Below are 27384 nucleotides of genomic sequence, written 5' to 3'. Positions count from 1 at the left end.
ACCCCGTGCACTACCCACCCTGCCCGGCGGGGAGCCGTGTGACGCAGGCGGCACACCCAGCTGGGGCCTGTGCTCAACGCTCAAACCGCCTGGTCCCCAGGCAGATCCCTGGAGGGCTGAACCAGAGCCACACGAGTCTCTGCTGGAAGCCAGCCCAAAAGCACAGCTCGGGCAGGGAGGAGAGGAGCCCCAGCGTGAGGACATCAGGTGGGTGCTGCAGTCAACCCAATACTTCTCAGGAGAGACACAAGCTTCTTTCCACAGCATCTGTGGGACCTGCTGCCTTTGGGATTTGCATTTTCTTTAAGGGCACTTTCATTTGTCTCATGTACTATTTTTCTTTTCCTTGTTAATAAGAAGAAATCCATTTTGAACATGAGTTAACAAGCAGAGGAGCGTCCATGTATCTGTATATGTATGTAGTTTTATTTGTTAAGTATGGAAAGAGTGCTTTGTGGTTCCCCACATTTTATTTTAATGAGGTCACGCGTGGCCCTGAGTGGACAGGGTTTTATGGTCTTGCCTTAAAACTAAGCGCTGCCATCACCACGCTTCAGCCCACTGCCCTGAGGGACCAGCTCCTTACGTGCCTACTCTGGGGCAGGTCTTGGGGGGAGGCAAAGAGGGGATTCCAGTGAGGTCCCAGGATTTTATGACTGGCAGGGTGGGGGCCAGAGAAAGTAGAGGTGACAGGTGAGCAACAGAAAGGCGCTCTAGGCCCAATATCCACCTTGCCCCTGCTTCAAGCACAATAGCTCAGAGTTTTCCATATGTGCCTATTAGCTGTGTGACCTCGAGTACGTTTCAAATGCGTATTTCCTACAGTTGATGAAGCAAAGTGATGGACTGCAGGCAAACGCACCTGGCACAGTGTGAGATACACAGTGGAGGTTCCCAAACTGTGAGCTCTTATTCTGTGTGGATCCCACATTACAGCTTGTTAGAAGAAAGAGTTTAGACTCACAGACATTGAAAATAAACTTATGGTTACTAAAGGCAAAAGAGAGGGAGAGGGATAAATTAGGAATACGGGATTAACAGATACACACTACTATATATAAAATAAACAACAAGGACCTACTGTATAGCACAGAAAACTATATTCAATATCTTGTAATAAGCTATAATGGAAAAGAATCTGAAAAAGAATACATATATGTATAAATGAATCACTTTGTTGTACACCTGAAGCTAACACAACACTGTAAATCAACTATACTTCAATTAAAAAAGGAATGAGGGCTTCCCTGGTGGCGCAGTGGTTGAGAATCTGCCTGCCAATGCAGGGGACACGGGTTCGAGCCCTGGTCTGGGAGGATCCCATATGCCACGGAGCAACTAAGTCCATGCGCCACAACTACTGAGCCTGCGTGTCTGGAGCCTGTGCTCTGCAACAAGAGAGGCCGCGACAGTGAGAGGCCTGCGTACCGCGATGAAGAGTGGCCGCCGCTCGCCGCAACTAGAGAAAGCCCTCGCACATAAACAAAGACCCAACACAGCCATAAATAAATAAATAAATAAATTTATGTTAAAAAAAAAGGAATGAGGAGGAGGGGGAGGGGGAAGGGGAGGGGGAGGGGAGGGGGAGGGGAGGGGAGGGGGAGGGGAGGGGAGGGGAGGGGGGAGGGGAGGGGAGGGGAGGGGAGGGGAGGGGAGGGGAGGGGAGGGGGAGGGGAGGGAGGGGGAGGGGGAGGGGGAGGGAGGGGGAGGGGGAGGGGAGGGGGAGGGGAGGGGGAGGGGGAGGGGGGAAGGGGAGGGGAAGGGGAGGGGGGGAAGGGGAGGGGAAGGGGAGGGAGGGGGAGGGGAGGGGGAGGGGAGGGAGGGGGAGGGGAGAAAGTTTGGAAGTCACTGTTTGGGCCATCTCCCTCATTTAAAAAAAATTGAAAAATAACGTTGTTAGACTATGTAAAAGCAATGTTTAAAAAGTATGTAAATGCATTTTTATAAGAAAAATTCAAACGAATTACCAGAATAAAATGAAAAAAAAAATTCTTTGCTTCTCTACCTAGTCTCACTCCAATCTCCTTTCCCCAGAGACATCCATCCACTGTTATCATTTCCAGACCTTTTTCTTACCTATTTACATATATAAACATGCTTCTCACACAAATGGAATTATACCATATATACTGGGCTGCAGCTTACATTTTGCACCTAATATATGTGAGAGGTTTTCTTTCTATGACAGCACATCTAGATCTATCCCCCATTCTACCACTTTCAAACTGCTATACCTATTCCACAGCATGAATTTACCACATTTTATTTAACTATTCTTCAGTGATGAACACTGTAGAAATCACCAACGTTTTCTGCTTTTAAGGCTGCAGTTCACCTCTTTCTTGGTACATTTCCTCTAAACATATCCTAATTGTAATAAAACTCAAGAGTTGATAATGTAATAAGGTATTTGTGACTGAATAAGTGAGGCCTCTGTGACTCACAGAATTACTAGTCTTTAAAATGGGGCCTATCCTTAGACAAAATGATGACAGGACATTCTAGGAACATGAAGTACTGCATAATAGACAAACAATAAATCCATACAGAGTATCCTGTATGACTATTTGCACAAATTCAGCAAAATCCCTGGGATGGGGGATTAAGCACTTGAGCCAATGGATGGAACCACCACAGTGTGAAAGACTGAAGTGAAGCCCACCCACCCAGGCCACTGATTTCCTGGTCCAGTCTCCCTTAGGACCGTCTTACCAGAGTTCCATCTGTCAGGGTACACCCGGAGAAGCGTTTTGCAAGAAACCCCTCAAAGTTAGTCGTTCTCTGAATAGCAAAGAGAAGCAATTTCACTTCAATTTCCTTAGCTCTGGTACGCATGATCTTGGCCAGTTCTGTCCTTCAAATTAAAGATATAGGAATGTTGTCAAACAAACTGATCATTCAAGATAAGACAAAGTAAGTGGCTTTAGCGTATATTATAAAAAAAAAAGTATGTGGTCATTTCAAAACCTGACATCTATCACTAACTAAGTTTAATGCCCAGGGAATAGAAATACATATCCTAAGTAACAATTTTAAGATGAAATTATCCACTAGTCAAAAAAAAAACCTCAAGGATTATGGACATCAATTTGTTTACATGGGTACTACAATTTTTATCTTTAAACTTTTCAATAATTTGTTAATAATATATATGAAGCATTTACTCAGTATTTTATAAAAATGCATATATTCTATACAATTTCACAAGTCATTAAGTACTGAATTACAAAGCCCTCCCTTTTCCAGAGAGCTCAATAATCACCTCTTCCACCATACAGCAGGAGCCCTGGAAAGAGACGTGAGAGACGGGAATCCCCATGTGAAAAGTGACATGTACATGTCTGGGTGGTTCCTGCCTGTGAAGCTCACGTGACACTCAAGTGTCCCGTCTCGGAATGTTAAGTGGTAAGGGAGCAGTAACACAAGAGTTCTTAGTAAGTACTGAGCTATGGGTCATCTTTCCTCATAAATAAGTGACAAAAACCAAATAAAGAGTCTCTGAATTTATTTAACAATTATGTATCTGTAGGATTTTAGCCAAAATTCGAATAATGAAAGCTTGGCAGCAACACTGCCATTAGCTGACACAATAGCAGCAGATGTGTTGGCTTTTGGGTACTCCCAGTCTCCTGCGGACTTCATTTTTCACAGAAAACGAATTTTGCAAGTCACTGAACTGGAGGCTAACGCGAATTATTTATCAATTTCTCAAGGAATTCACTCTTTCTTTGCTAATCAGGACTTAGAAAGTCATAACCACAATTAACCTTGAATCAGTACAAAAAGGTTATCTAAATCCAGTGGCAAATGTGCTTCTGAAAACCACCACCAGAAAGAATGTACAGCACCAAGGGTGAACCCTAATGTAAACTACAGACTGCTTGGTAATGATGTGTCAGTGTAGGTTCAGCGATTGTAACACAGGGTACACTCTGGTCGGGGATGTTGATGATGGGGGAGGCTATCTGGAGGGATGGGGCAGCAGGGGGTATATGGGAAATCTCTGTATCTTCCTCTCAATTTCACTGTGAACCTAAATCTACTCTAAAAAAATAAAGCCTATTAAAAAAAAAAACAACAGCCAATATCCCTTAAGAAATCCCCACCCCCCCACAATGTGCCCTTAAAGCATACAACTTGACTGTACCTATGATTTTAAGAGAGATGACTACCATGAATTACTCTAAGGTGGTTCAGTTATGCTTAGATATGGGACTTTTTAAAAAATTAACTTGGAGTTGGGACTTCCCTGATGGTCCAGTAGGTAAGACTCAGCGCTCCCAACGCAGGGAGCCCGGGTTCGATCCCTGGTCACGGAACTAGATCCCGCATGCATGTCACAACTAAGAAGTCCGCATGCCACATGCGGCAACTAAGACTTGACGCACCCTAAATAAATATTTTTTAAAAATAAATTAATAAATAAATTAACTTGGGGCTTCCCTCGTGGCGCAGTGGTTAAGAATCCGCCTGCCAGTGCAGGGGACACGGGCTGGAGCCCTGGTCCGGGAAGATCCCACATGCTGCAGAGCAACTAAGCCCGTGCGCCACAACTACCGAGCCTGCGCTCTAGAGCCCATGCTCCGCAACAAGAGAAGCCACCGCAATGAGAAGCCCACGCACCACAACAAAGAGTAGCCCCTGCTCGCCGCAACTAGAGAAAGCCCACACGCAGCAATGAAGACCCAACATGGCCAAAAATAAAATAAATAAATTTATAAAAAATAAAAAAATAAATTAAGTAACTTGGAGTTAATGTAATTGTGCACTATTAGAAGGGACTACATAACCAATAAAAGCCCGTTCCCACCACTGTTGTGGTAAAGCTGCAAGGAAAGAATAAAAACTTTTGACTCTAGCTTTGTCAATGGATACGTCGATCTATACTTCTTGGGCTTTAATTCTTTGATATAAAGAGATTATCTGGGACTTAGCTGGTGACGCAGTGGTTAAGAATCCACCTGCAAATGCAGGGGACACGGGTTCGAGCTCTGATCTGGGAAGATCCCACATGCCACAGAGCAACTAAGCCCATGCGCCACAACTACTGAGCCTGCGCTCTAGTGCGCACGAGCCACAACCAATGAGCCCATGTGCCACAACTACTGAAGCCCGCGTGCCTAGAGCCCGTGCTCCACAACAAGAGAAGCCACGGCAATGAGAAGGCCGCGCACCGCAACGAAGAGCAGCCCTTGCTCGCCAAAACTAGAGAAAGCTCGTGGGCAACAACAATGACCCAATGCAACCAAAAATAAACAAACAAACAAACAAATTTTTTTTAAAAAAAGAGAGACTATCTGGCCCTGGGCTACACTCATTGAAAGTGAAGACAGGATGAATGAGAGAAGGTCTTTAAAATGCTTAGAACACTCAGATGCCAATAATATTAACTATCCAAAGACTATAAACACTGTATTGGGGTGGGAAATGTTCTCAACAACTATTTCCTGAGTGCCTACTATGTCACTGAAGTAGATATTGCCCCTGTCCCTCTGGAACCACCTACCCAGCAAGTAGAAAAGCAGAACAGGGCTTCTCTGGTGGCACAGTGGTTAAGAATCCACCTGTCAATGCAGGGGACACAGGGTTTGAGTCCTGGTCCGGGAAGATCCCACATGCTGCAGAGCAACTAAGCCCATGCACCACAACTACTGAGCCTGAGCTCTAGAGCCTGCATGCCACAACTACTGAAGCCCATGTGCCTAGAGCCCGTGCTCCGCAACAAGAGAAGACACCACAATGAGAAGCCTATGCACCGCAAAGAACAGTAGTCCCCGCTCGACCCAACCAAAGAAAGCCCGCATGTAGCAACGAAGACCCAATGCAGCCATAAATAAATAGATAAACAAATAAATTTATTTTAAAAAAAAGAAAAGCAGAACAATGATGGATGTATTCTCACTGCACATTGATATAGGTGATACAGACACGTGGGAAAATGTGGGGCACTGAACCACTACAGGGAAATCTGGTTGATGAACTTTTAGTTGATTAAGAAGGCAGGCTGTTCAAGGCAAGGGCGAGGCTATAGGAAAGTCCTAGAGCAAAGATAAGAGCAGACATAGCTGCTGTGTTGGGTATATTTTACTCTTAAGGCAAAACAAACACAAATACAAGTGCTCTGGCTACAATCTACTGGCCCAGGGCTTCTCATGTAACCTTTTCCATGTCTCCTTATCAAGTGTTTACCTTGCCTTCACATAATGCTCTCTCCTCTAGGGCTGGAACTCTAAAGTTGGAGAAGGTGGGATATAGCTACAGCTGGAGTTTGGGACTTGGTTTGGGGTATATAAAATCTGACTTTCAAAAGGAAAGGAGTTCTCTGAGGGGAGTCCAGCACAGGTGAAGACATTCTCATTAAAATGATGACTTTCAAACAAACAAACCAAAAAAGGTGGGAGTAGTACCAAATCTACAAGACAACACGGAGCCTGTAGAGCCTGGGGGATTGGTTGCAATCAACTGGTTTCAATTGATTCCAATCAACACCAAAACCAGTAGAGAGTTGGCATCTACCTTGTGATGTGGCAAAATTCTACTGCAATCCTCTCCGCCATGTACCACTCTCGCGGGAACATCCGGCCGTATTTCTCCTCGTAGTCCACAAGCTGGCGCTTGATCCAGGCATAGCGCCGGTCAATTTTGTCCAGCCAGGCAACCTTGGGGAGGCAGGGAACAAAATCCACCCCGCTGCTTAGAAGCAGTATTGACAGTTCAAGGAAATAAGCAAAAACATAGAAGAACCAACAAAGACAAAACCAATTTCTCACAGTTTCAGAGTCTAGGCTACTTTTTTTTTTACTTGATCCAGAGGTTCTTAACCTGGGGTCTATGACTGGGCTTCAGGGTTCTACAAACTTCCTGAAACTGTATGCAAAGTTTTATGCATAGGTGCATTTTTGGGGAGAAGATCTGTAGCTCTCATTAATTTCTCCAAAGGGTCAGTGACCCCAAAATGGTTAAGAATTGCTGAACTGTACAGTCAGCCCCTAGGGTTCATGGTCCAAAAATCAACATTTTAAGACAGTAACACTAATAAAATATAAATCACAGACTTGAGAGCAATCAATTTTCAATAAAATTCAAACGTAATAGGGCTTGCCTGGTGGCGCAGTGGTTAAGAATCTCCCTGACAATGCAGGGGACACGGGTTCGATCCCTGGTCCGGGAAGATCCCACATGCTGCGGAGCAACTAAGCCCGTGCACCACAACTACTAAGCCTGAACTTTAGAGCCTGCGTGCCACAACTACTGAGCCTGCAAGCCACAACTACTGAAGCCCGAGCGCCTAGAGCCTGTGCTCCGTAACAAGAGAAGCCACCGCAGTGAGAAGCCTGCGCACTGCAACAAAGAGTAGCCCGCGTGCAGCAACAAAGACCCAATGCAGCCAAAAATAAAATAAATTTTAAAATAAACTAATAAATTCAAATGTAACATCTGATCTCCTTTGGTCAATACTTACATCTTGGTTTTCTTGAAAAAGTACTAGATACTCTGACAGATGCTGTTTAATAAACTTTTTGATGATTTCCTGCTTGATTCTGGGGTCCAAAATATTAGCAACCAGACAAGCATCTCGTAGGACATTGCTGGGTCCTCCTGGCCTCTGGAAAAACAAACAACACACACCAGTTCAAAAGCCAGAAATGACCTTTAAATCTTATGGCCTCTGACAGCTGCGGCTTCTTGTTCTACTCATGATGTTATTATTATTTCCACTCCCCTGACACTCATTCTTGTGCTGTGGATGGATATTTTAGTTACTTGTTCCTTGATGAAAGAATCATTAAGCTAGTCTGCAGTAGCCAGTATAAAAGCTACTCCATGAATCAGCAATGAGACATTTTAGAAACAGGGCCAGCAATGATGGTAGAAACTTCTGCGATCTGAACTGAAGTCGCCTTGCTGAAGAGCCTTAAGAATCAGAATGATACCAGTCTCACTCCACACATGCCAATTTCCCCTGATTCGAACCTTGGATTCCTGTTCCTAAGGTGCTATATTTGTGCCAAACAGTGTGCTGGCATTTAAAACCTAAATCCCGGTTCTAAACCACCAGCCTTGTCCCAGTGATAGTCAACCATGCAGACAGGTAGCCAAAGGTAAAACATTATGATACTGGCCCCTTGACCTGAAAAGAAACAGTAGAAGTAACTCTCAAGGGGCTGTATTGATACATCATGGTGGGAAGGCCTTTGTATTACTGAAGGCAACTCAGTCTCGCTGACCCTTTCTTTATAGTAACTCACTGAATGAACATGGCTGGCTGAGTGGGCTATAGCGAAAAGAACACCTGGCACCTGCTCTTGGCTTGGCTAAATAGCCACATGGCTTTGGCACAATTATTGACACTCATCTGAAATAGAAGTGAAAAAAAATAATGGACTTTAACTAGGTGATGATTAAGGGTCTTCCAAATCTTTATGACTTCTTTTTTTGTCAATTCTGTCCAATTTATCCACCTCAACTGAAGTTCAAGAGTTTCCTAAGTGTTACCTAAGCTGTCCGAGAGCTAAATTGTTAAAATTCTGACTTGCTCCGTGCTGAGTGGCTGTTCTGTCATTCACTGAGCACCCTGACTGCTCAACTCTGGCTTCCAGATGAAAATGTTTGATCTGACAGAGAAGTCACGAAAGCCAAAACCTATGGGCTCATGGGTTCAGATTTTTTCATTTAAAAAGGACCTAATAGGTAACCTTTGGATAATTAAAAAAAAAAAATCTTTATTTCCATTTGTGAAATAGTAATAGTAACACAAGGCCTTTAAGAGAAGTCAATAGTCATTCAGAAGGAAAAAAGAAAACTCTTAAAAAAAAGTCGCCCAGACAGAGAAAAGGGAAGCAAGTTGTTAAAGAAAACCATTTTTCACCTCATCTGCCTCGTGGAGTCTGAGAAAAAGACATAATGTAGGTCAACATTATTTTTTTCTAAATGATAAAGCTGGGTTTCATCCACATTTTTCTGAAACTTCTTAAAACCAGGGTGAACAGCAGAGTATAGTGTAGCAGGCCCTGGACTAAGAAGAGGCTAGTGTTTGTAATTTGTGAATACTGTACAACCCCTTTTTACACGACAGCTTTCCAATATCCACTCTCCACACTTAGAGCAAATGAATAAGGAAGATGAAGTCCGCAAAGGAACGTGCTTTACACATAAAATACCTGATTGCTAGAAGTCAGCCAAAATATATGACATTAAAATCAGAGGCAGGTTTCCTGTAGAAGGTAATCTACAAAGCTGGGGCTGCTACCCCCACCTACGTCCTAAGTTTCTTTTATGAGGCGCAAAGAAAAACGATTAAGATATTTCCAGTTATTGAATTATAGAGCAGATCCAGGAAACGTTCCTTGGCTCGGTGAATGAACATATATCCCCCATCTCCACCCACCAAGTGCTGCTTGCCGGCGTGTGCTTTGGGTCACTTCTGCGCTGCACAGTTCTTTCTCCTGAAATAGCTCAAATAATAGAGGGGGAAAAAAGCTTCTGAGGGTTCTTCTCTCCCCAACACATGCAAAGCATTAAGATTATGTCTGCTATAATTTGCAGGATGGAGCTGAAGGCAGTTACCCCGGCAGTTACCCCAGCACGGTGATGGCCAAGTGAGGCAAAGCTTGTTACATGAGAAGTGTAACCAATAGCTCACAAGTGAAATACCGTGGGCTTTGCAGACACAACACAAACAGCTATGCTACCAGTGAGAGCTAAAGGGATTAATCCCAAAGAACAGGATCATTAAAAGCCAGCCTCCTAACTGTGTCACTCCAAGAGTTACATAAGCCTGGGGACGTTCCTCCCAGTTGTCTCTTCACCAAACTGAAACCAAGAAGTTATGTAACGATCCTAAAAAACACTGTGGCTTGAAAAAAATTTATTATTATTATTTTTTTAAAACATAGCCATGAGAAAAAGAAGGAATTTACCAGGCAGACATCTTGGGTTTGACACACATTAAATTAAACTGAAACAAATCCTCACTTTTTGATGCTGGGAGGACACAGATGGGGAATCAATTGTTGCTTTGGGATATTTAAAATCAAGGATGGTCTCATTACCCTGAACCTCTAGCCAACAGACGTTATGGCTGCTGGCAAACGCTTTTGGAATGGTCAATGAACAGTAACTACAGTGAGCGTGCCTCAGGCACAAATGGTGATAATATCCAAAGACTGAAGGGAAAATGCAAAACAATACCTTGGTACCCTGGGAAGGAAATGCTTCTTCGAAATCGGCCAGGATTTGCTGTCCTAACTCGGTCTGGGCAGCCTTCACTCTGTAGGGAAAAGAGAACATATCATTGCCTGGTATAAATTTCCAAATGTCCGTAAGTAATTATGCACAGATCCGTAGGGGTTAGAACTGTTGAAGTCTTTAGGGATCATCCAGGAAGGGGGGAGGGGTGGCTAGATAAGAGAGGTCACACACTAGTTAGCAGCAGGTTTATGACCAGGACGCAGGCATCGGATTCATGCTCACTACGGATTTTCCACATCCCAAAGTTCTCCTGGGCCACCTCTCACCCGTTGTGAGGTAGTATATGTTAATCTTTACAAAATGTCATTAGGGGGTAGTTATGCTGCAGGAAAGTGCTATATAATAATGCCCAAATCACATATAAATCCACTTCGGGTTACTGGTATAACTACTCTCCAGCTCCATGGAGTATGGGATGGGAGGAGGGCTCCACAGTGCTTCAGAGTCGCTGTTTTTTCAACCCGCAAACTAATAGCAGGATCCCAAGTTTCAACAAGAGAACAAAAAAGCATGTTTTCTAAAGTAAGAAAGATCCAAATGATAAAATGAACTGCTAATTGAGGGTGAAGGCCACTGAACGAAGATTTAAGTTCTCTCAGAAGACTGTGAGGATGAAAACTGAGTTATCCTGAGCATGAGTTAGAACAGGGAAGTCGGTCCTGAACACGGTGGTTTGTATGGAAGCGAGGAGCTCAAGAAATACTTGTCCGCTGAGAGGAAAGAGGAGGAAGGAGAGCAGCTGGGAGGGGAAAGGAGCTAGGGGTCAGCCTCCTGTGAGGAGCTTGTCCTCCACCAGCCCCAGGAGTTGGATGCCTCCCACCAGCCATCCTCAGAGCTGGACGGCCCTGTGCCTGCGGCAAATATTTTATCTTTGCTAAAAGCACCGTAAAATAACGTTCTTCCTTTTTTGGTCTCCGCCCTGTTACTTTGGAATTAACGTTATGAAGTTTCTAGAAATAGCGAACAGCTCAAAACCACAATTTCTTTGGCTACTAGGCAGTGCCTGGCGACGTACTCAGATTTTTTTTTTTTAATGAGGGGCCAGTCAGGACCCAAAACAGTTTGGCTTTTCTATGGCATAGTTATAATTATGCCTTATTCCAAATACTTTCCAGGGTTTTTCCACCATCTTCAAAACTTTTAAAACCACTCTTATAGGTGGGTTTGCAGCCTCTTTAGTCACCTTCCGAGGGGGTTAGAAACGACAGAGTTAAGGCTATCACCGGAGGAGCCCCCAAGGCAGAATCAGGGCCATCCACCTACAGTTGCCCAGTGGACCACAGGAAACATTCCTTGAGTGTGAGCTCTGACAGGACAGAAGAGAACACGCTTTTGTTAAGCCGTTGCCTCCAAGGTCTTATGACTCCACATAACGGGCCAGGCAGACAGACTGCCCTGGTGCCAGGTCACAAGACGGAGCTTCCAGAGCCTCAGGCCCCTCTGTTCCTCCTCTCCCCTTGGCAGCGCACAGAGAGCACAGGTTCCCTCCTAAGCCACAGGATCATTCCTGGAGGAGGAGCTCCAGCCCCGCCAGACACAGTCATAGTCTTATTCTCAGGGCCCCTGAGCACTTCAGTGGTAAAGATGGTCCCGGCTCTGGTTCTGTCACCCTACCCAGCCCACCATCCGCTAACTCCATATTCTTAACCAGATTTGAAATTGGGGTGCCTGAGGTAACATGGATGGACCTAGAGATGATCACACTAAGTGAAGTAAGTGAGAAGGAGAAAGACAAAAACCATATGCTAACACGTATATGTGGAATCTAAAATGACACAAATGAACTTACCTATGAAACAGAAACAGACTCACAGACATAGAGCACAGACTTATGGTTGCCAAGGGGGAGGAAGGGTGGGGGAGGGATGGATTGGGAGTTTGGGATTAGCAGATGCAAACTATTATATTGGGTAAGTTCGTCCACATTTTTCCGTAAGATCTTATGAACTTTTTGGCCAACCCAGTATATAGACTGGATAAACAACAAGGTCCTACTGTATAGCACACAGAACTATATTCAATATCCTGTGATAAACCATAATGGAAAAGAATATGAAAAAGAATGTATATACATGTATAACTGAATCACTTTACTGTACAGCAAAAATTAACACAACATTGTAAATCAACTATACTTCAATAAAATCCATTAAAAAAAAAAAAAGAGATTGGGTGCCTGAAAAGACAACCAAAGCCTATGATAAATACAGAAGTACCAGGCTGTGATTTGCAGACCCCCTTGCCTTCTTCTTCAGTCCATTCCCAAGGTCACCTCTTGAGAAAGTCTAGACTTAGCTGTGCCACTGGTGAGCTACATGTAATCCTAATTAAGCCATTTCCCCTATGTGGGCCACGACTAAGAATGGTTGTGAAATCAGAGGGTGGGGATGGAGGCCTGGACTAGATGCCTTTCAGTATCCGCTCCGATCCTGACTATTCTACCACACCCGTCTTACAGCGCTAGCTGGCAATGGCATCCATCTTTACAGGTGACTGGAAGTCGGATGTTTAATTAATGTTGGAGCAGAATAATAATAATTATAATAATATGTTTCCAAGCATAGTTCCTGAAGTATCTACCAGTTACTCAGATGAAAGAGAAACCATTTCCCTTACTGACAATAACGATGGTACCTATAAACCCAAACCATGATCCGTGTACTTTCAGGGTAAGATGTGAAGAGCAGTCTTTATAATCAGTTGCCTGAGCGGGATCCCAGAAAGACATCAACATACTTAAAAGAACACAGCTTTGGTCTCACTCCTTTATACTCCTTCCTCTTCCAAAGATGAAAAGTAAGTTCCTACTGGGAAGAGATGCAGCAACAGACTCTGTTAGCGGAGCATATATGTGAGTTCAGCTACCAAGACTTCCTAGTCATCGTTACGAAAATCAATCTACCACTACTAGAGAAGAAAGGAAATAACAATTCCTCCTGGCATCCAAATAAGCTCGGCCTGGTTGGGTGGTGACAACTCAGCGCTGACCACTCTTAGGAGATGAAAGATTCCCTGTGCTGCCCGGAAATGAAGGTGAACCAACTGCCTCCTAGCATCCTCCACGCCCTGTGACCAAGGGTTGTTCAAGGGCGCCATTCCCTAAATGTGCTTCATAAGGGGTGGCAGCAGAGGGACAGCAAACTATGAAAACCACTTAGACATTTATGGATAAAATAACCCTGATGCTTCCAATACCTTGTGAATGAGAGTCCTAAAGAAAATACCCTCAATGATTCGCAATAAACTGACCTCTCAACATACGGAGTGCCAGACAGAATGGTTAGTCAGTCAGATTAGTCAGATGCTCCATCTCCAAACAGACAGAATCTCAACCCAGAACCTTAGAGTGACTCAGTGGGATGCTTCGAGATCATCAAGTACAACCCTTAGACTTTCTTTTGAAACTTAAGTTCTTTCTGTCATAGTCACACAGCTAACCAGGCCTTTTCTTTCTCTTTTTTTCAAACTTTATTGAAGTACACTTGATTAGCCAGCCCTTTTCATTCTCCACTTTAGTTTCTTTGATCACTAAGCCATGTGATCCCCTCAACCTGCCAAGTACCTGTCATGTATAAGAGGTTAGAAATAGCCCTGAAAAATATGTTTCAGTTCAACGGTTTCATGGGTTTCAAGAGAATGCAAGAATCTTCCATTCTTCCTCAGGAAATACTGACTGATTACTAGACACATTTGCTTTCATGGATATTCTTAAGCCAGAGGATCTGAAACGTAAAGATGACATTAAAGAAAAAAAATCTTTCCTTCAACGCTACATTAACGTTTAAGCATTTTCCAGAAGGGTAGTTGGAAGAAACAGCTATATTCAAATCAAAGCCTATGAACTTCATATGTCAAATGTACAGGCAAAGATTTCAGAACACAACCCTTTGTATGACTTCCACAGTTTACAGACAGCAAGCTATTAAGTTAGAGAACCTGAAGCAGCACGCAGGATGTAACTCTCCTGCCTTCTCCCCTCCCCCCAAACAAACAAGCTATTTCTATCATTTCCAGATGGTTCTACTGTCACTATGTAAACATACGGGAGGAATATTCACCAGAAATGATGCTAAAAATAAGAAGTCTGGACTTTCCTCAAACTTTTAGTACCTCTTGAAAAAGAACTGTAGTCAGACACTGGAAACGAGAGATTCCTTCCCTTCCGCTATTTTTCGTGTTACTTAATAGTATATATTCTCTGTTAATCAACACTTTTTTTTTTTTTTTTGCAAATAGAAGTTGTGAAATGAACTAAAAGAAAAGTAAATCCTCCTGTGTTTGCAGCAACCCTACATGATAATGAATGGCTGGAGCACCAAACTATACTGATAGAATGTTATCTTTTTCCATTCCTAAGGGGAGTGTTATTACAGCAGTGATCACAAAGTTCCTTCAAATTTATAAAACCACTTCTTTGAAAACAGTGTTAAAAGGCAAGGAATCCTAAAAGAGTGCATTCTCTTGTTTGTCCCTATGGTGCTTTTTTATAACTAAAATTCAGTTCTGCCACGTTCCTGCCATTCAGCAATGCCCATCTCATGGAACCAATGGGTAACCAACTCTTCCCCACAACTCCTTGACCTCATGGTCACTGTCATGGTATGGTCTTCATCTTTTCTAATCCAGAACATAGCCCCAACCTCCAGTCTCTTGTACCTATAACCCACAAGAGTTTTACAAAATACAAATGAGACCATGCCTCTCCCCGCTTAACATCTTTTATTGTCCACAAGATGAAGAACGGATTCTTTAGCGAGGCATATAAAATCTGACCCTGCCTACCTAGACAGACTTTCACCCTCCACTGTCTCCCCAAGTACCTCGATGTTCTCTCTCTCTCCTATTTCCCCCCCCCTTCTTGTCTTGGTGGTAAGATCCTACCCATTCTTTTAAGATCACATTAAAATTGAATTTTTCTGTGACCCCTATCCTTGACCCCTGAAGGGTCAGTCTATCAATTCTCTGCTGTGCCTGTACATATACTATATCCATCCTATACTGAAATTTTCTATTAGTGTCTCTCACAAAAACGGTGAGCGCTTTGAGGGCAGAGAGTATGTGTTTCTTATCTTTGTGCCCTCAGTCCCCCAGCACAGGGCCTGGGATACAAAAGTGTGTGGTAAGTATCTATTAGTGAGTGAAGAGAAGAACAAGTGAACGGGGAACAAAAAGATCAACTCTGGATTATCAGGAGGGTAAGGGGAGGTGATGCTGCCTCTCCTCTCTCCCCCGCATCCACTGAGAGTGAGTCTGCCTTCTCCATCCAAGCTTCCTTCTTTCCTGCAGCTCACAAAGCCCCGTTTGTCTGCTCTCCTGGCTGCCTCACATCCCCAGTGTGACATGGCGATCAGCCAGCTCTGAGTGTGAAGGGCTTAGGAAGGATAAGGGAAAGGGTGGTGATTTCCCGAGTATTCCGCCAAGCTCTGTTCCAACATTCCTTAACAGTTCCTTGGCATTTCACCTCTAAGATGGCACCCTGAGCACGCAGGGCAACCCCTCCCCTTCCTGTCCCAGAAACTGAGAAATAATGAAAAGATTTTTTTTTTTTTTTTTTTTGCAGTATGCAGGCCTCTCACTGTTGTGGCCTCTTCCGTTGCGGAGCACAGGCTCCGGACGCGCAGGCTCAGCGGCCATGGCTCACGGGACCAGCCACTCCGTGGCATGTGGGATCCTCCCGGACCGGGGCACGAACCCGTGTCCCCTGCATCAGCAGGCGGACTCTCAACCACTGCGCCACCAGGGAAGCCCAATGAAAAGATTTTAATAAGAATCCAGAACTGGGCAAGAAAAGGAGTGGTAGACGAGAAACTCTGGTAGGAGAGGATTGAAGAAGGAAACCCCTGCCTAAAATGGCTTCTCAAAGATGAAGGACACGAGGGGAGTGGATACCAGAGCAGGAGGGGGGCCCAGGGAACCGCTGGAGGGATACGCTGGGGTCCTGCAAGAGGAGCCATGAAGCCAGTGCCCAGGTCTCACCCCTGCCTTGAGCGTTCAGCAGGAATGGGTGTGGGTCTGAGAAGCCCAGCAGGGACCAGAGGGCTGACAACATCCAGGCAGATCAGGGAGCCCTCGGGCCCAGAAGATAAGCCACCAGCATATCCCACCTGGCAGTTCCCCCAGCTCCAGCTCCACCTCACCTGAGAAGCACAGTCTGTGGCACACGTAGCCGAGCGGCACATCCCGCCTCCCCCTCACGAGCAGGTGACAGTAAAAGAGCATCTCTGATCAGAATGACAGAGAATCTCACAGCCAAGACTGAGCGATCAGCTAGAAATCACCAAATATTGGCAGAGTGCAAACAGCAAGAAAGAGAGTCATCGAGCTCAGCAAACTGAAGACCTGACATCAGAGGACAGAGAGATGGAGCAGGCGACTCAGAACTTTAAAACGCATATAGTTTATACTCCCTGAGAGACTTAATATGCCCATGAAAAAAGAATCAACTAGATACCCTGAAGATTAAAGCTGGATTGTTGAAATAAAAACTCAACAGCTGGGCGAAATTACAGGATGGACAAGATTGAAGAATAAATTAAAACAGGGGGGTTGAGTTGAGGAACTCAGCTTAACACAACAAAAAGATACAAGGTATTTAAAAAAATTAAGAAACAAGGCAGCAGACCTAGAAGTTCCAATATTCATGTACTAGGGATTCCACAAAGAGAGAACACAGAGAACAAAGCATAAAAACTACTCGAAGAAATAAAGGAGAACAATTGCTTGGAATTTAAGGAACTCATGAGTCTTCAGATTAAGAATACAATTAAGGGGGCTTCCCTAGTGGCGCAGTGGTTAAGAATCCGCCTGCCAACGCAGGGGACACGGGTTTGATCCCTGGTCCGTGAAGATCCCACATGCCGCGGAGCAACTAAGCCCATGCACTACAACTACCGAGCCTGTGCTCCAGAGCCCGCGAGCCACAACTACTGAGCCTGTGTGCCACAACTACTGAGCCGGCATGCCACAACTACTGAAGCCCACGTACTAGAGCCCGTGCTCCGCAACAAGAGAAGTCACCACAGTGAGAAGCCCGCGCACAACAATGAAGAGTAGCCCCCGCTCACCACAACTCGAGAAAGCCCGTGTGCAGAAACAAAGACCCAACACAGCAAAAAATAAATTAATTCATTAAGATACAATATTAAAAAAGAAAAGAATACAATTAAGTACAGAGCAACATGAATGAAAAGAGACCCATGTCCTAGTAAAATTCCTGATTCTCCCATCCCGAAATCTCAAATGCTTCCAGAACAAAATTAATTATTTTATAGATTATTTTATAAAGGAATAAGAATGAGATGGACTTCAGATTTTTAATAGGCACCAGACGATAGATTTGCTTAGTCTACACTACAACAGCCACAAGGTGGAAGCAACCCAAGTGTCCATCAACAGATGAATGGACAAACAAAATATAGTCTATATGCATAATAAAATATCCAGCCTTAAAAAGGAATGAAATTCTGATAAATGATATGACACGAATGAACCTGAAAACGTACTAAATGAAATAAGCCAGGCAGAAAAGGACAAATAGTGTATGATTCCAAGTATATGAGGTACCCAGAATAAGCAAATTCATAGATAGAAAATAGAACACAGGTTACCAGAAGCAGGGAAGAGGAGGCAATGAGTGTTATTATTTAATGCATACAAAGTTTCTGTCTGGGGTAATAAAAAAGTTTCGGAAATAGAGTGGTAGTGGTTGTACGATACTGTGAATTTATTGATACTTAATGCTACGAAATTGTACACTAAAAAATTATTAATATGGTAAATTTTATGCAACGTATATTTCAACACAATTTTTAAAAAGGAAAAAAAATAAGTAGGCAACATGAACAGACCAATTACCATTGAAGAAACTGAAAGGACAAAGATCTGCCTTGAAAACAGGTGACACACCTACATAGTTTTGCAGGCAAGATCTGGCAGATCTGACAAAGGACTAGTATCCAGAATACATAGAGAACTACAAATCAATAAGGAAGGGATAACCAACTCAGTAGACAAACAGACAATGGATATAAACTGGCATTCCACAGAGGAAATGCAAATGGCCTATAATCAAGTGAAAAGAAACTAACCTCACTAGTTAACAGAGATATGAAAATGAAAGGAACTAGGTACCATTTTTCATCCATCAGATAAATGAAAAGGAAAACTGACAATACCAAGTGTTGTTGAGGATATGGGGAAATGGGTACTCACATGCTATGCAGATGGTACTATAAATAAATCAAGCCTCTTTGGAGGGCAAAGGGGCAGCAGTTATTAAAATTTTAAATGCACGTGACCTATCACCCAGAATCTATCCTAGAGTAATACTTGCAGATGTGCAAAAGGGAGTATATTTTTCCAATTAGAAGCAGTCTAGTGATATGAAAATGGTTAAATAATCTGTGGTATGGGACTTCCCTGGTGGTGCAGTGGTTAAGAATCCACCTGCCAGTGCAGGGGACACGGGTTCAAGCCTTGGTCCGGGAAGATCCCACATGCCACGGAGCAACTAAGCCCGTGCGCCACAACTACTGAGTCTGCTCTCTAGAGCCCGCGAGCCACAACTACTGAGCCCATGTGCCACAACTACTGAAGCCTGCGCGCCTAGAGCCCGTGCTCCGCAACAAGAGGAGCCACTGCAGTGAGAAGCCCGCGCACTGCAACCAAGAGTAGCCCACACTCGCCACAACCAGAGAAAAGCCCGTGCGCAGCAATGAAGACCCAACGCAGCCAAAAATAAATAAATAAAATAAATTTTAAATCTGTGGTATGTTATACTACAGAATTCTATGCATCTGTTAAAAGGAATGAGATAGGTTTGTATACACTGATGTGGAAAAACCTCTAGAATACACTGCTAAGCTAAAAACAAAGAGAAAGTTTCAGAATGAAGCATACAGTATGAGATCATTTATTTAAAACTAAACAAAGCAAAATAAACCCACAATCTAAAACTACAGATTTATTTAAATGCACAGAAAAAAATCTGGAGGATAAGCATTAAATTGATAATAGTAACTACTTCTATGGGTAGCACTGGGGTGTGAGGTATAGTTAAAGAGGACTTAAGTTTCATCTGTATGTTGACTTTTTTCTAATAAAGAAAATGTATATGTGTATTACTTATATAATTAGAAATAAAGTAACTTAGAAAACAAGAGGCCTGCAGCCATCAGGCCTCATGAGAAAGCAGAGTTGAAAATGATGGCTCCTGCTGAGTAACGGCCCCTTCGTTTCCTCTTTCTTGCAAAACAAAGGTTGTGATCCATCAATTTTGACTGTCTCTTAGTATTTTCCCTGCTGCTACTTCTAACAGAAAAGGCATTAAATTCCCCACCCCTATCTTCCTCCAGATCCTCATCTTCCTTCTCTTTAAGCATCTGCCTTTCTTTCTACTGGCTCTGAATCTAGGATTAAAACTCAACAGAATAGGAAGGAAAGAACAAATTTAAAGAGGCTAAGTCATCATTCTGTCACATCTGAAGTTCAAGGGCAGACTGTATTTGCAAAGACTACCACAGTGATCTCTCATCCCACGTGCTCTTCGTTTTTTATTATTATTTAATAATACTTTAAAAAATAATTTATTTAGTTTTGGCTGCATTGGGTCTTCGTTGCTGCAGGCTTTCTCTAGTTGCAGTGAGCGGAGGCTACTCTTCGTTGCTGTGCACGGGCTTCTCGTTGCAGTGGCTTCTCTTGTTGCGGAGCATGGGCTCTAGGCACACGGGCTTCAGTAGTTGCAGCACATGGTTTCAGTAGTTGTGGTTCACGGGCTCTAGAGCGCAGGCTCAGTAGTCGTGGCGCACGGGCTTAGTTGCTCCACGGCATGTGGGATCTTCCTGGACCAGGGATCGAACCCATGTCCCCTGCATTGGCAGGAGGATTCTTAACCACTGCGCCACCAGGGAAGTCCCCCACGTGCTCTTTATACCAATGGGGCTTTGACACTCCTCCCGTTGGGAGTGGCGGAGGCTATATCCCTTCCTCTTGAATCCTGACAGGCTTGTGACTACAGAAACGACTCTCTGTGGCTTCTAAGACCTGGTTCTCTTGGCATGCTCATTCATGGGCCCCAGCACCACCTCACCATGAGGAAGCCCAAGCAGCCCAGGGAGGACAACCCAGCTGAGCTCGCAGCTGACAGCAAGCACCCATCTGCCAACCATGAGATTAAACCAACGGATCCTCCAGTCCCCTGTGGAGCCACCCCAGCTGATGCTGCACGGAGCAGAGATGAGCTGTCCCTACTGGGCCAGGCCACATTACACGAGCGAAATAACTGTTGTCATCAGCCACTAAGTCCTGCGTTTTGTTGGTTTGTTACAAGGAAGCAGACAACTGGAACAGCTTCCCTCACGAACGTGGGCTTGGTTCACTCCAGTGAACCAGGACAGCAACTATCTAACACAGGTAGTGTTAGAAGACATGGTAAGGAGGTGGTGAGGGGACAGAGAGGGGACGTCTGCAACAGGCAGAGTCAGATCAGGTGACCTCTGAGGCTCCTTCCCACAGTGAGACTGTACAATGAACATCCTGAGCTGAGTGCTTACGCACTTCCCAGCACCACCTTCTCTTAAAAGGGAAGATCGTTTTCTCCAATGACATTTTACCTTTCAGAAAGCTGCCGGATCTGTGGAATTCCCATATATTTGTGGAAGTGCTCCAGAACATTCATTACGCCCTGAAGAAGATTAGCAACTTCTCCATACTGCCTTCTCCTGGTCATGGCTCTGCAAGGAAATAGGAAGTTGAGGACTCCAGAAAAACACTAAGGACACAAGATACAGATATGGACCAACCTACTCTCGGCTCTAAAACAGACATCAACTCAACTTAATAAGCATTTCCTGAGCACTGAATATATATGGTGCTGTGCACTGGGGGAGAAAAAAAATAAGACCAGGTCCAAATCCTTAAGGGAACATGAGTTAGTAAGGGAGAGCAACAGGACACATCTAAGTAGTACCAAGTAGGATGAATGGAGCTCTAAACAGAAGTCCAAGTTACGTGCTCTGGGACGTAGAAAAGAATGTGTGAGTGATGGAGTCTCCCTGGGCGGGGGAAGGGGAATCTGGGAAGACTGTGGATTTGGGATTTGGGTTGGGTATTATGGATCAGTTGGCTTTTGACAGAGAGCAGGGGTCGGGATGTTATTATTGGAGGGTTACGGCATTTGGGCAAACCAAACATATCTCAGGACACAACAAAGAGCATGTATATGCACTTACATGTTAACTCAAATCTGTAGACTTTAAGCCAATGTTAAGCAACTCTGTGTATGTTTAGGTATGTTTAGGTTCCCTGCTGCTAAGGTTAATGAAGCTTAAATAAAAGGATGCTGATAAAATCAAGTTACACACAGCAAGGAAGGAACAAACTATTAGATTTAAAATTTTCATTAGGATTGGGTTTTTTAATTAAACGTATTATTTATGACTTCCTTTACAAGGCATTTAAAAAGACAGGCTCAAGTTCAAGCCAAGGAGTTACATTGCTATCACTGCCTGGTCTGCTGGTTTGTTGGAAAGCACTGAGCACCTGGGGAAAGGGACAAGGACACTGCTCTTCCAGTCTCCTATGGGCGTGCTGTCCTCTCCGATCACTGCTCGCAGGAGAACAGGCCAGGGCTCACTGAAGACCATGCAATCTCTGGGAGAGACCAGGAAGGAGTCTGTCCCCTGTTTCCCCCAACTTTGGACACTGTGTCTAAATTCCCATGGAGGTGCTCTTTCTTTATCCACACATGAGATTACACTGAGGCTGGGACAGGGGCAATTCTCATGAGACAGACCACAAAAGTGAACAGGAATATCAGAATCTTCTAGGAAAGGAGGTCTTTGGGCTGCTTCGTTGTGGTCAATAACCAACTCTTCCTTTTAATACTGTTTCTCATGTTCTCATGTACCATTCCCTATAGTTCCCCTACAAGCCAAACAGAAAGCTTCTGCCTTTGGACAAGTGGGTGGAAAAAAAAAGAAAGAAGTGGGTACAAGGATCTGTTTCCATAAGGCATGTTCAACGACAGTGCAACTGAGCCCAACATAAGCAGGAAAACTTGCCAACGCGCAGGCTGGGGGCGTGATTACAGCCCCACACTGCCTCGTCAGCCTCCGTGGTAGAGATCTACCACGTGGAAATGACCTGTGCTCTTGAAGTCATTCTCCACATGCTTTTTGGGCCCCTTCAGACTCACCTGCCCCTCACCTCAAAGTCTCGGGTGTCTGTTACACGTTGAGCACCCGAGGGCACAAAGCCAAAGTGGTGACTAAACATCTGAGACCGCTTTGCAGGAAGTGGGCCAGGATGATGAGACTCTCCTGGCTGAGAAGTAAATAAACCTACAGTGCCATCTCCTCTGATACATTTATTTCCCGTGGACCTGAAAGGGACCGCTGACGTGCTTACTCGAGGGAATCAACGCCGCCCGCCAGCATGTGCAGGTGGTTCAGCGTCGTGATCGAGGTGGTCAGGTGGCGTTTGGCGTGATCTAACTGCTTGATGTCGCGGGTGATTTCCTTCACCTAAACAGTGAAAAACCACAGGAGAAAAAGGAGGAGGGTTAAAACAGACGTCAACCGGTCTGCAAATGGCCTCCGGAGAAAATAATGCAAACGAAATAGGGACAAACATAACTTGCGTTAGCCCTCGGAGAAAACACAGGTGTCCTCCCAATACATACTCAAAATAATTTCCAATCAGCCCGTTTACATTTAATTGGGCATTTCTTCAGCAGACTTTACCCAGGGTTACAAAATCCTCAGTTGTGAGAATGAAATGAACTTTATTCTTCACCCCAAGTAAAGAGGAGTGAGCCACATGGTGACTGAGTATGGAGCACACGGTGTCCGGCAGCCAAGGACGCCGATCTCCTCCTGAACAAGGTCAGGGAAGTATGCCTTCTGGCACCGGGGTTACTAGGTTCCATACAAAATGGATAGCATAGTATGACTCAGCTAATTCTATTGAGATGGGCTTTATTCGTGGATCTAGGGCTTATTATCCGGTCTCCAGATTTCTCCTCAAATCTCAAGAAGACTGAAATGTAACCCCCGCAAAGTAAGCTTAACATGACATCATTAAGAGCAGAGCCTTCAGGGAGACAGATGGCCATCAGGGGAGTAAAATTCCAACAGTGTTGATCCAGCGGGTCCAAGAGAAAGAAACTCTGTAGCTGGGAATGTAAGTATATTTAAGTCACTAGAAAAGTACATTCAGTAGTGAGGTGGGAACAATTCTCCACCTTTACTAACACCCAGGCGGACTCTTCCACTAAACTGCCTGAGTCCATGCTGAACAAGAAACTTTCTGAAGAGCAGTTAGGTTCCCCAGGTTCTATGACACCCGGAGGGAAGGGAGCGCCCTGGATACCAGGCACAAACATCCTAGTTACTGGAAACATAGGTCTCCCATTAAAAGTGAAAAAGGCCGGTAGTGAGTTAAATTCACATGACCTGATTTTTTAGAGTTTGATCATCCTGGGTAGAGTTATGAAGTAAAGGTCACGACCTGTACAGCTGAGATCCACACCTACAAAGCCGCAAGGCTGACCTGGATCCTAGCAGAGAAAGCCTCTTTCACGGGGACTTGGCCCATCAAGCCTGCTCTCTCTGTGACCCTCAGGCCACCAAAATGTCTCTATTTCTATCGTGGGGGTTTGGGGAAGAGGTGAAGAACCTACCACACCTTTACCAAATAACTGAGTCTGGGGGGAAAGACGATCAAGACTGATATAATAAACTAGATATAGGAGTTCGGCCTTATAATCTAATTACCCTTCCAACTCTGAAATAAATCATCATTCTCTTTCCCATCAAAAAAAAAAAAAAAAATCCCTGTACTTCTTCCTGGGTTCCTTAGCTCCAGCACTAGCATCAGGGGTCTTCAACTCCTGTGTTAAAAGTCAGCGTCAGGGCTTCCCTGGTGGCGCAGTGGTTGAGAGTCCGCCTGCCGATGCAGAGGACACAGGTTCGTGCCCCGGTCCGGGAAGATCCCACATGCCGCGGAGCGGCTGGGCCCGTGAGCCATGGCCGCTGAGCCTGCGCGTCCGGAGCCTGTGCTCCGTAACGGGAGAGGCCACAACAGTGAGAGGCCCGTGTATCGCAAAAAAAAAAAAAAAAAAAAAAAAAGTCAGCGTCATCTACCAGTCTTCTCATTCCTGCAGGTCCTGCATCATTAGTCAGTCATTATATCCGGAACATTCTTCCTCTGCCTCATCTCAAGACTCTGTCCCTTCTGCTCCTCCTCCGGGCCCTCGCTGCTTTGCACCGGAGCTCACTGGTCCCTTCACTCCCAGTGTTCCCCATCTCTCCCCATCACACACCCTGTGCTTCCCTAGACAAACCCAACTTCTTGTTATTCCCCAAATAAAGCCCTTAATGGCAGCTCACGCAAGTGGCGCTCAGGCCACACCGGTTCGCCAGACCGGTTCGCAAAACAGAATGCTGGTCGTTAATTTACCTTAACTGTTACCCCTGGGCAGCCAAAAAAGGACAGAACAGGACGTGGCAGGTCTGGGAGTCAGACAGTTCTCAGATTGAATCTCGGCTCTTTCACTCACCGACTCGGTGTCCTAGACCAAGTGGCTTAGCCTCACTGAGTCTCAGTTTCCTCACTGATAAAATGGTCAATCATAAAAATAATAATGAGAGTAAAACCGAGTTTGTAAGGCTGTTGTGAGGGCAAAGTGAGATCACTTGTATAAAGGAACGGGCACAGTGCTTGGCACAGTGAAACAGCTCCACAAATATCCTCTTCTTCCCTTTAGCAAAGCACCGTCTGGGGAAGCAGACTGCTTTTTTTTTTTTTTTGGCCACACCACACGGCTTATGGGATCTTAGTTCCCCGACCAGGGATCAAACCCACGCCCCCTGCATTGGAAGCACAGAGTCCTAACCACTGGACCGCCAGGGAAGTCCCAGACTGCTTTCAAATAAAACATCTACTGGCGTTAGGAGCGGTCTACTCAGACTGTTATTGCGTCCCCCCTCAGCTTCAAGAGGGAGCGTGGTCCAGACTAGCAGGTCAGAATCCTAAGTGCTCACGAATCTCCACAATTCTGTGATGTACACACAAATATTACCTCCACTTCACAGAGAGGCAGCTGAGGTACAGAGGGGGTAAGTGACTTGCTTAAGGCCCCCAGGGAGGAAGGAGAGAGGGTGGATCTGAAGGCAGGCGGTCTGACGTCAGAGGCCATGCTGCTCACTAATGGTATCCAACTGTCCCCTCTCCCACCCCACCGCCCCATGCCCTCCGCTGAAGCCAGGCCCGCCCCCACCGCCTTCCACAGCCTGTCCAGTCTTGCCAAATGGCCACTGAAGAGAACTGAAGGGTCCATGGGAGTGTGACCTCGGATCTGTTCCTGAGTAGATTATAATAAGATGTAGGCAGAGAAGTCTGGGAGGGTTTAGGAGTTTTTATAACCAAAACGAGTAGGGGGAAAAGAATGACATTAATAATAGCTTCGTTCATTAAGCAACTAACCCCAGCCCAGTACTACGCTCTGTGTTCTTCATACGTTTAATTCTTACAACATCCCTTTGAGGTAGTTATTATTCTTATTAAGAGTGGAAGAAACTGGCGGGCCTCTCGGTCGGTGGAAGTCCCTGAACACATCACCCGAGGGCAGCACTGCGTAGAGGGAGAGTTTACTCAAGCCCCTCAGCACGTATCACAGGCAGGATGCGGCCCACCTCCCAGATCCAGGTCCAGTTTTCAAGCAATGCCAAGTTACATGTCATACATCTGAACTGAGAAACACGTGATATAAACAAATGCTAGAGAAAGGAATCCAAAATGACTAGGAAACTATTTTGGGGAAAGGAGAAGAAGAGAACTTTCCCTGTTTAAAAACAGGGCTGCAAATACAGGGCAGCAGAGACAGTGAGTCACTGCCTGTCTAGCGGCACCTCCTGAATGGACGTCATCCCAGGGCCAGCACTGGAGACGTGGGCGCTGTGCTTGGCAGGAAGAGGGAGACCAAGTCTATTGACTAGTGTGACTGGACGAGAAGCCAACTTCCTCTTCCGGCGCAAAAATGTCCGGAAGAGACCGGAACTCACCATTTGCTCTGATTTTTCTGCTTTGTCCTTGATGTCTTTGATTTTTCCAAAGAGTTGCTGAATCGCTTTCTGGGCCTCTTCAAGTGCCTAGAAAAAGAGCATAAATGAAAAACAAGGCAGCACCGGTCCCTACACTGTGATCAAGTGCAGCCTCAGAAGAAAATGCCTAAAGCTCTCTTGCTTCGCTGCACTTGCACTGACAATTTTACCAGACCTGAGGCCGAAGCAGCAGAGGCAGAGGGAGTCCACCATTTGGATACAGGCAAATAAACACTCAGAGCTCTTGCCAAGTGGCATCATAAAGTTTTAATTTAAAAACTAAACTATTTCCCTCTGTATCAGTGATTACTACACCTAATTACTACACATATTTCCCTCTGTATCAGTGATTACTACACTGATGACATCACTGTCATCAGTGATGACAACGAATAAATAAGACATGCACATCTGTGTGTGTATGTTTGTGTGTGTGTGTGTGCACGTATGCAGTAACCTTCAAAACCCTGAAGAGAGACATAGGTGGCTCAAAGTTGGGGGCAGGGGAAGCTTTAGGTTTTGAGAGTTCCAGAAGACGATGCCATAAAAAAAAAAAAAACAGTCACATTTGTGCATGGGGACTCCAAAACCATGGGCAGACCTTAACGACATCTGTAAGTACCCCACTTGGAAACCAATGAAATGAAGTTAGAAAGGAATACTTACACCTAACGGTGAGCTAAATGTTTCCACTGAAATAAAAACCAACAAAGATGGATGCCACCCATTAAAAGCATTACAACCCACAGTGGTAATTGCGTGAGTCTGGGAAGCAGTGTTAGGGGAGGGGAGAGGGCGCTCAGCCGCACACGTGAAGAACACACGTACTGGTGAAAGAGGCAGCAGCCAAAAGAACTCCCACTTTATTTCATTGAGCGCACTTTATTTTGGATTTAAGAGTGGCCTGGGGACTTCCCGGACGGTCCAGTGGTTAAGACTTCACCTTCCAATGCAGGGGATGTGGGTTCGATCCCTGGTCAGGACACTAAGATCCCACATGCCTCACGGCCAAAAAACCGAAAACACAAAACAG

The 27384-nt window shown here is 44.9% G+C and overlaps 1 protein-coding gene across 1 annotated transcript in view; it reads right to left on the bottom strand.

Moving 5' to 3' along the window:
* The window catches only part of VPS53 (VPS53 subunit of GARP complex), a 124277-nt gene that overhangs the window by 65821 nt on the left and 31072 nt on the right, over window positions 1-27384 (bottom strand). Inside the window, exons 5-11 of the mRNA XM_082859861.1 lie at window positions 26313-26399; window positions 22657-22772; window positions 20862-20981; window positions 10192-10270; window positions 7463-7606; window positions 6517-6659; window positions 2713-2854 (exon numbers count right to left, since the gene is read on the bottom strand). Of these exons, the coding sequence (XP_082715987.1) occupies window positions 2713-2854; window positions 6517-6659; window positions 7463-7606; window positions 10192-10270; window positions 20862-20981; window positions 22657-22772; window positions 26313-26399 (831 nt within the window). The remainder of the gene's footprint in view (window positions 1-2712; window positions 2855-6516; window positions 6660-7462; window positions 7607-10191; window positions 10271-20861; window positions 20982-22656; window positions 22773-26312; window positions 26400-27384) is intronic.

This window comes from Leucopleurus acutus, assembly GCF_964270905.1.
Source record: "Leucopleurus acutus genome assembly, chromosome: 19".
In the NCBI taxonomy this organism is placed as follows: domain Eukaryota; kingdom Metazoa; phylum Chordata; class Mammalia; order Artiodactyla; family Delphinidae; genus Leucopleurus; species Leucopleurus acutus.
This window is presented reverse-complemented; position numbering and strand designations above follow the sequence as displayed.